The 9,887-nt window shown below is 36.0% G+C and overlaps 1 protein-coding gene across 2 annotated transcripts; it reads left to right on the top strand.

Moving 5' to 3' along the window:
* The first annotated feature begins 2,410 nt into the window (after positions 1-2,410).
* On the top strand, positions 2,411-9,614 carry LOC132552318 (zinc finger protein 92-like). Of its 2 annotated transcripts, none has more exons than XM_060216479.1 (3): positions 2,411-2,459; positions 5,034-5,203; positions 5,490-9,614. In XM_060216479.1, the coding sequence occupies exons 2-3, from the start codon at positions 5,071-5,073 to the stop codon at positions 7,373-7,375; spliced, it is 2,019 nt and encodes a 672-aa protein (XP_060072462.1). In that variant the 5' UTR covers positions 2,411-2,459; positions 5,034-5,070; the 3' UTR covers positions 7,376-9,614. The 2 variants fall into 2 exon arrangements, with proteins under 2 accessions (XP_060072462.1, XP_060072463.1); XM_060216480.1 differs by lacking the exon at positions 2,411-2,459 and adding an exon at positions 2,951-3,011.
* Positions 9,615-9,887: the final 273 nt, after the last annotated feature.

The following is a 9,887-nucleotide window of genomic DNA, read 5'->3' as shown; positions in this document are numbered from 1 at the left end:
TTACATATCACAGTTAATTATATATTTAAGGGCATGTTCCCATTATCTCGATTTTCGAGCAAGAAGTCGTTAACTGACTGACAAATTCGTAATACAAGGGTTCCAAAGATGCAGGTTGATGAAAATTATGGAGAAGTTTTATAGTCGCCATAGCGATCTCATTGAGAAATATTCGATTTCTTTGTGTGGCATGAAGCTGGAAGTATTTGATGCTCGTTAGTTTGCCTCTTGGTTGCGTTGTTGTATACCTTGGTCTCATTTGAGAACGTGGCGTTACTTACTTGGATTGACCAAGGTGGGTGGCGTCGTTGAAGCAGAAGACGGGTATTCTTCAGGAACAATTGGTTTTATTCTCCTCGTAGTTATTCAGGAGTCTCCGTGTACATTTTTATTTTGTTGATAATTTGTCCTTGTCTTATGGAATTTAAACGTGTTGAAAAACATCAACTTTAAAGCGATAAACTTATTAAGATTAGAGATCCAACTTTATGATGAATGTTTTAAATATACTAACACATTGAATACTGTTTCATACTTAATGATTAAAATATTTCAATGCAATAGATACCTTAGTCATAATTAAGCATCCTCTGCCAAAAAGCTAGTATATACTGATTTTTTTTCCTTCGGTTTAACATCTATAACAACTTGACCGATGTGCAATGTCGCGTCTGATTGGCTGTAAGATTAACATTTCAAATGGAAACATTTTAATACGTTGTTCATTGGTAATTAAGCTCAACGTGTTAATTGATTATTTGTTGGCGTGTTTACGTTGATCTCGTGTTAAGATCACGTAAATGTCCTTTAGTTCGCACAATTTTTTCTGATATGGAAATTGTTATTTGATTCAATTGAAAGACGTAATAGAACAAGTCCCTTAAACTGTCATCGAATTCAGACTGGTATTTAGTCCCCGGGATATAGGCCAGATATAATGAACGATGTCAATTACATTCTCGGGATATTTAACCTACACTTAAACAAAACCAAGGGACCAGTTCTTTGTCAAAATTAGTCTAGTGTGACTGTGACCCTCTTTTCGTTTATTGGGCTAGGGCGGCCATCGGAGACCACGGTCTATCAATTCTTTTGACAAACCGTTGAATCATTCAATTTTTTAAAAAATTTCAAACAAGAAATAACAAACTTCATTTAAGCAAGAAAATCGTAAATGAATAGGTTTGATGCGATAAAAAAAACTGTCAGAGATTTATAACTTTTACATATTCAAGCCTCTGACAGTGCATTGCCTGAGCTACGTGTAGATAAAGTCTTTCGTTGTATCACCTACAAACATACGTAAGACCCTCCGCCCTAACTATCTTTTCCCATTTGAGTAATTTATTTTATATTTTGAGCCAGTGTTCGACCTTGAAAGACTGGACATTCGACGTTCAGATTGGTTGGGAGGAATGTCTTATTCTGATTTCTGACGACAAAGACAATACCGTGAAATATGCATCATAACAGAAAATTGAAGTTAGATTTCGAACTCATATCACGACTGACTAGTTTGTCCGCATCACAAACCGTTGCCGGAATCATAAATTGCGAGCATTCCTTTCACTTAGAAGTAATATGCTGGGATACATTTCAATCTCAATTGTTTTACATTATCATTACCACAAACAGTTCAAAAATCGAATTCGTCTCCCATCATTACATAGAGGACGTTTTAATTCTGTTGCTTATTCCTTTCCATATTCCTACTTATACCGGAAGTTTATTTGATGTTCTAAATTTACAAATATATTTGCGTCTTCCTTATTCAACCCTAACAAATAGTTTTCTATACCAAAATCGGCTTTTGAAAATAATATACACATTTTACCAGGCCTGGATAAAATGGTCTTTTAAGTTCTGTAACTTCAGATTTTAAAATAATTAAAATGTAGTAACGGGTTCCGATGCACGCGGACATGACATGATATAGGTAGGAACTGCTCAAATTAAACCCCGTCTGACCTGTTTCATGAAAGGAGATTCACAATACATATTGACCTCCTGCATATGTGGGTTAAGCACACTTAATATTACCACGGACTTCAAATAGATCTATTTTAAAGTCCGTGATATTACAAGGGTGAATTAAAACAAAAGAATATTAATCAGATCTGATTACAAAGGTGATGCAATCAAGTGTTAAACATAAAGCTTATGAATAATTCTGATAGCTGTTTCAAAAAATCAAAAATTAAAAATAAAATTTTATTAATTTGATGGTTAAATAATCTTGTACGGAGAAAGCCCCTGTGGGTGGCCTCACAGTCTATTTGACGACGTACGATGAACGCTTAACAGCGATAGTACTCTGAACATTTCTACAAGCGTTTAAGAGGGCTAGATTACGTAGTGGCCGGATAGCCTCGGTTCTTTCCCTCGAAGGAGACGCGCCACGCCGTTTTAGCAAAATTCTGGAAGAGTGTCTTTCGGACTCCTCGATCCAATCGAACCAGGTATTATTCCGAAAACCCCCTAAAACAAAGTTTTACAGTACATCAGGCTTTTTCGTTTCTGAAAAATACTCTAGTCCGGATAAAGAGACGTTACAAGAAAAAACGTCGTCCTTGAAAATATGAAACAAAATGGTGGACAACCATTTGCTCATTTCTTCCGTTATGAAAACGTGTTCGCTTCTCTGGGTCAGAGTTCATTGAAAAGGTTTTATACGAGAGGTTCCGATGTTCTTTACTTTCATTTTGTTTAAGAACACTATTTAGAGAAATCCATTGTGTGCTCGTAGATTCGTGACTGTTATTTCAACTGCATAATAAAGTAGACAGTTCAGACAGGTATTGACTTATCTACCTACTATATGCCTATTGGCTCAATGATCAACAGATCACGACAAATAATTTAATCGATCACAATTTTGGACAAACGATTGTATGATGTTAGCAATATTAAGATCTAGGCAGATCGGCTGCCTATAAGATCGGGTTATGAACGGTTGATAGTCAACAGGAAATTTTCAAACAGGTTACATTATATTGTAAAAGCCAAAGCAGGTGAGTACTGCTATTAAATCCACCATACATGTTGCAACATATACAGGTACTGGTAACAGCTTATGTGTTTTGTTAACCTTCATATAGCTAAAGCAACAGAATGTTAGTTCAGTTTCCAACACCACAATTAGAGCTGTTTCTCACTTTAGTCATTTTGATGAAGATATGTCTGGCATGTGTTGTCTTGATCCCATTGACATCTGTCCATCCAAAGGTCTGAAGTCTAGTGTAAAGACAAAGGTGGGTGCACAAGCCTAAGTATGTTTTACTTGGGTTTTCACCTGAGAACTTCATGCTAATAATTATGTCCCTCTCTTAGTTAGTGGTGACAGGTATGGTAAATATAACATCATTTTTTTTATCTTAGTGCCTAACAATGAAATTTAAACCAAGGTCCTTGTGCTGACTAGTGTTATGCTAAAAAGGGGATCTCCTTAACTGAGCAGTATACTGCACTAAGTATTTTACCAGGGTTACATCTATACTCCCCCTCCAGGAAATAACTTGTCCTTGAGTTTACAGGGGTAACAGCGAGGCTTGTTAAAGTAACGCTAGATATTATTCCTGAGTTCTTTTGTGGGTACCAATGTAATACAAAGCATTATTTCTATGCCTCTGTGAGGATTCAACTACAGATTCTCTGGCTTACTGGTTTTAGGCCTAACTGATATCTCTCCAGCTGCGTAGTGTGCATGTATTGCAGCTAGTATTATCTCAGGATTACATCTAATTTTTGCGAATTTAGTGACCCTTTCAAAATTGCATGAAATTAAAATTGCTGTATGTTTTCTTGTTACTGTAAACACCTGAGTAATGCATTTATAGAGCTGACGTATCTACATGCACCTAAACACTGTTCAAACTGATGCATCGGAAATAATGGAGCTCTCTTAACCAAGAATTATCATTAGCACCATAATTAAGTATCTTTAAATCTTGATTGAATAATGATAAAATACACGTTACAAATATATCTCCTATTTTCCTGCACTGTAGTTCTAGAAAATTAAATATTGACCATTGCCAACTGAGAAATAATGCAAATGATTTAATTTATGATGAATTTATAGATAACTGGTATATCTTTCCCCCTTGTCTTGTTCTTGTAGCCATCTCACTGAAAATTCAGAACACTTCTTTTTCTTCTGTCCAGATTATCCCACTTTCAGAAACTCCATCCCTAATATCTATACAAGAACTGGTTATCTAGATGTTGAACTTCCAACATCTGGATGTATTAATTTCTCCCTAGAAATAAATTATTTTATTTTATCTAATGAGGAAAAATTTATTGTAGAAAGTAAACATTTAGGATGTTAATCTATATACTTGTTACATTTATGCGCTTTATACCTGATGTTTTTATAGTAATTTTCTAATTTAATATCATTTATACTTCAAAATCAAATTGTCATTAATTTATGAATTATACCATATGCCATACTATCATTTCTCATCCATACCAATACACAGTTGAAGGAGGGATGAGAAATGATTGTATAGCATATGGTTAAATGTTGTGAGTATAGATGTATTTATAGTTTTTGAAAGTTTTCCTCTTTTAGAATTTCTTAAATGGCTATCACCACCATAGAGTAGATTTATATAGGCCTAGTCTGTTATCTGATTCCTTTATAGATATTGTTTATATAATGAATTTGTTGAAATGGAAAAAAGTGGAAAAAAGGGGTTTGAATGAAAAAACTCATCTTCTTTCCATCTCTTGAAACCCAAAACAGATATAGTTCATACTTCACACCATGTTACAATACCATCATATTCAACACCTATTTATATTTTGGTGTTCATTGGTGAAGGTTAAAATCTACAATTCTGATCTGTTGTATACATATCTCATGCAAGCCCTCAACAGATTTGGTGAAAATGTAAAGGTAGAGAGGATATTTCAGAAAATTCTACATATTCTATGTAGAACAACTCTGTGAAAAATTGTTATCAATTCCTTTAAAGCAGATTATGGTATGTGCAATAAGTAACATTTATGAATATTGTATTTTTCAGGGGATCTGAATGACTGGTTAACAGCATTTTCATTATAATGACGACTGTGGAAGTTACGACCACAGCAACCTCCAATGAGCCTCGTCTCTTGTCACTGAGGGTTACACCAGAACAGGAGATTGCAATTTATGCGTTCTTTCAAATAAATGGATGGACCATCATCACAGAAGGTACCTAAGCTGATTAGTGTGTTGTTTTTTCAATGTGACATGTCAAAGCATGAATATTGATCTTCTCATTCACATATGTTTTCAATGATTTATTTGATGCTTGTTTGATGCAGAATTATTATTACCAGATTTGTAACTTATTGATAGTTCTATAATACATGTAATACATATTGGACATAAACAAGATTTGCAAAGCACATTTTAACATAATATCAACATTACTTTCAATTTTATGATATGTTGGACATGATTTTTTAATGCTTCTTGCTTTTATCTTGTTTACCAGAGGTTCCCCGTAATTGTGAAACATGTCAAAGATCGATTAATGGTGATGGAACAGACCCCCCACGATGTCAGATGTGTCAGCGTGTACTGGACAACAATGAGGAAGACGCTGTGGAAGGAACAGATGTTCAGACCTCCCTTGTCCAGCCAACCATAATCCAGTACCAGCAACAGGGAGGTCGCAAGGTCGTAGTTGTGGGCAACACAATGACAATGGCACCTCAGACAACAAAGCCAACCAACATCATCAAACAACAGGGCCCGAATCCAGTTCATGTAAATGTCATCCCTGCCAAAGGGGAAGCCAAACCCCTTCAGATTAATCTGGTCCCTCAAACAGATAAGGTAGTAGATCCCCAGCCAAAGATCTACAACATAAACAACAGTGCAGACAACCGCCCATATCGTTGTGATGACTGTGGCAAACATTTTCGGAAGAAGTCTCATGTTGTGGCTCACATGAAGTTTCACAGCGGTGAGGCTCTGCCAAAATGTGAGGTTTGTGGTAAAGAGTTCCTGTACAAACATAACCTGATATCCCATGCCAGCATACACTCAGGTGCAAGACCTTTTCAGTGTACCATGTGTCCCAAGAATTTCCGTCGCAAGGATGACCTGCAAGTGCACACCAGGACCCACACAGGGGAGAGACCATACAAATGTGATGTGTGTGGCAAGTGCTTCACAACACAGAACCAGCTACCAAAGCATCGTCGCACACATACAGGAGAAAAGCCTTATGAATGTTCTCAATGCCAGAAATGTTTCCGTACTAAACCTCATTTGGAGAAGCACATGCGTACACACAGTGGAGAGCGACCCTACAAATGTGAAGAGTGTGGTCGTGCATTTACACAAAATGCTCACTTGATGGCCCATCTAAGGATACACTCAGGGGAGAAGCCATTTGAGTGTGATATCTGTAACAAGAGTTTCAAGGAGGCCAAGACGCTGAGGAAACACAAAGACATCCACATCAAAGGAATGCCATACACCTGTAAAATCTGTGACAAAGGATTTTTAAGAGCCCAGAACCTTGAAGTGCACATGTGCGTCCATTCAGAGGACGAACCGAAGTACAAACGTAAGATCAGAGAGAAGCGGGAGTTGATGGAACGTCTGAGAAAAGAGCAACAGGAAAAGGAGGAGGAAGAGGTACTACAGAAGAGCATGACAGCAGAGGAGATAGAACAATCATCTAGTGGTGTAGTGATTGTTGATGAGAACGGACAGACTATTCGTGTGATTGAGAATGGGGACATGGCAACAACTGAGGTATCTCACGGGGATAAGGAAGCTGGTCAGGACAACATTTCTAACTCCATTGCCAACAGTCTACTCACTCTGGTGGAGATGATCACCAACGCTGACCAGGGCAGCAACACACCAGTAACCATGGCATCCAGTGAGGAAAAAGTAGCGGGGCTGAAAGCCGAACAAACAGTGGAGATATCTGAGGTTGAGGAAACACTTCAGCAAGTTGAAACTATGGAGAGCGATGCTTCTAACAACTTGGCAAGTTCGCAAGAGAAAACTATACTAATCCCTGCTTCTCAGAGTGAACAGGCCAACATTGATAACATTACACACGTCGTCTCCAGTAACTCTGATAACATCGTGGAGATAACCGAGGAAGAACAACCTACCATTATAGGAAATCTACAACATGTCGTCCCAGGTCTGAGGATAGGAGGCGGGGACAGTAGCATAGGGATGATTGACACATCCCAGGTAGCATTACAAGAGGGCATGGTGATAACTGAAGTTTCGCAGGATGGCACTACAGAGCAAATTGTAGAACACCTACCACAGCAGTTCTCTGTAGATGGGGAGACATTTGTTATGGAGGTCCAGTATGTGGATGATGCTGAGACTGTGCAGGAGTAGGTGCTTTGACTGTAGAGACAAATGTCATGATCGGTGATGCACCAGTATATATATGTATGACGATATATTTGGATATATCACCAGCTTTCTAATGTTCATTTTTGTTGAGATAAGTAACTCTAGATGGGTCAAAATACTGTTGTGCAGAAGCAGGTTTTGGCGGAGCTTCAGAACCTGTGTCCTCTACATCCCCTGAAAGTAAATGAGACATTTTTGGCTTTTGAACTGATACTGAATTTCAGTGTATAATACATTGGGTATACACATCTAAGGATAAATGTTTGTTATATTTCTAATTATTTAGTTAGTCATCCTTTTCAGATAAGGCAAAAATTCAAGACAAGACAACATTGAGTTTGAATATTAATAGGAAGAAGTCATGCATATACAATGTATATTATATAATACATTGAAATGAAAATTAATTTCACTTGCTAATAATTAAAATCAAAACTGACCTTTATGTATTCATACATAACAACGTTTTGCACTGATGCATGCTAGACTTTTAACAAGTTGTATATATTTTGTGGTTAGTCAAACGTATGTTCTGTTTTATCAGTTCCACTAATCTATGTGTTTAAGCAAAAAGTCTATGATTATATATAGATAATACTGATAGGTATAATATTTAAATCATTGATCAGACTCCATTGTTTTAGGAAACTAAAATTCATCTTTCCGATGCACTTAGTTATAGATTAAGGATATTGATGTGATGACGTAATTAAGACCTCCACCTGTTCTGAAGAACCTCTGAAGAGGTATAAATGCTAAGGAATTTTTAATTATTTGTTCATTTTAATTGTAATATGTTTAGTCAGTGTCAAAACTTAAAAATAAGATAGGCAATCCTATGCAGAATAGAAAGAGAATAGGAAAAATTGAGAGTCCAGTTTCTGTTTGAAGGTCTCAGGTCCAGTTAAGCTTGGTCTTCTCCAGGATAATCCCTGTATATATATATACTATACAGACAGGCAGTGATGTTTGGTCCTGGAAGATAGTCCTTGAATATGAAGATGTATACATGGGATTATTCTCACTGATCATATCAACCTGACTTAGATTGTTATATACAGTATATTGTATATCAAATAATATTCATATCCAACATTCCATTCATTACTGAGATCTTTTTTTGCACATATTTCTTACATGTTGCATGCCGTTTCAAAAGTTTTATGAACAGTATAAAATGGCATTGACTCGGTCAATCAAAATCATTTGTGATCATTTTACCATGGTATATGGTCATCCATTGTCCAGGAACATTTTACAGTGTATCTGTATATATACAAAATGCAAATGGACACATGAGAAATATTATTATAACAAATAGCATGGCCCTGAAACTCCCTCAGGGTGGTAAATACACATTGAATAGAAGTTTTTATATCACAAACTGTCAGAAAATTTGTGTGACGTTTTGGTTACTAAACTGGTAATGTAATTACAGAACTTTACTCTTGTAGTATCATCATATGTCTGTTCAGGTGGAAAGTATTGTGACATGATAGTGAAGAGATTATTGTACATGTTATGTAGTGAAAACAAGTTAAACTTTAATACATACAATAGATGGTAACAATGTATATGAAAGTCAATCTCATACACATACCATGGTATTACTTATTATGAAGTTATTGTTTTTGTGTTGATTTACAAAAGTTTGAAGGTAGATTTGCATCAATAGATATAGACTATACTGTTACAAGTATCTGTTAAAATAGTTGCTGTTCAATCAACACAAAATTCTACTGGTGATCACAGTAACATAGTCATTCCAAGTCCGAGGCCACATCTTGTTTATATCTCACCTGTCTGAGGTGTTTTCTCTGATTGTTTGCGTTCACATTTACCTGTATTTCTTCTGTGGCAGAATTGATTTGATATAAAAAATCTGATTGTATTGAGCTAGATATTTATCTGCCTTATTTTATAATGACTTATGTATGATATAGTACATAGGGTCGAACAGTTGGAAAAATATGTCAACAAAAAAACTCTGTCCCAATATGGCCCGGTCCACTCATCAATGTACAGCACAATACTTTAGTGTATGGTGAACCTTGCTACAGTATTGTTGTGTATGGTGAACCTTGTTACAATAATGTTGTGTATGGTGAACAACCTTTTCAAGATGTTTCCTGTTTGATATTTTTTGTTAGTTTTGTAAATATTGACATGTAATTATTGTCATTGCTACCTTTTTTTGAAAATACTGTAATTTTTCAAGTTATAAATAATGGAAAACACAATCTTTAATGTGTGTCATCCGTTATTTTCGAATAAACAAAATCAAAGTGATTAAAGTGTGTGTGATAAATTTAATGGAATTGTCACATTTGCTCATTGAAGTGTTTACAGGCTACACCTGACAAACACAGCATTTAAGTCTGAATTGGTTATACATTACAAGTGATGGGTGTGTCCATCTGACCTCTGTGCACTCCTAACAAATCTGGATGTTTTTGATTTAGATATGGATGTGATATTTATGAGCCTAACTAGC

The sequence above is a fragment of the Ylistrum balloti genome, unplaced genomic scaffold, assembly GCF_031769215.1.
Source record: "Ylistrum balloti isolate Yb309-2 unplaced genomic scaffold, AGI_CSIRO_Ybal_v1 Utg370242, whole genome shotgun sequence".
NCBI lineage: Eukaryota > Metazoa > Mollusca > Bivalvia > Pectinida > Pectinidae > Ylistrum > Ylistrum balloti.
Note: the sequence above shows the minus strand (reverse complement) of the source record. Positions and strands in the feature narration are given on the sequence as shown.

What these genes read in the sequence shown, in the direction of transcription:
- LOC132552318 (XM_060216479.1), top strand. Translation starts at nt 5,071, where the DNA reads ATGACGACTGTGGAAGTTACGACCACAGCAACCTCCAATGAGCCTCGT. An exon ending in ATGGACCATCATCACAGAAG is followed by an intron (nt 5,204 to 5,489) that starts GTACCTAAGCTG and finishes CTTGTTTACCAG; the next exon opens with AGGTTCCCCGTAATTGTGAA.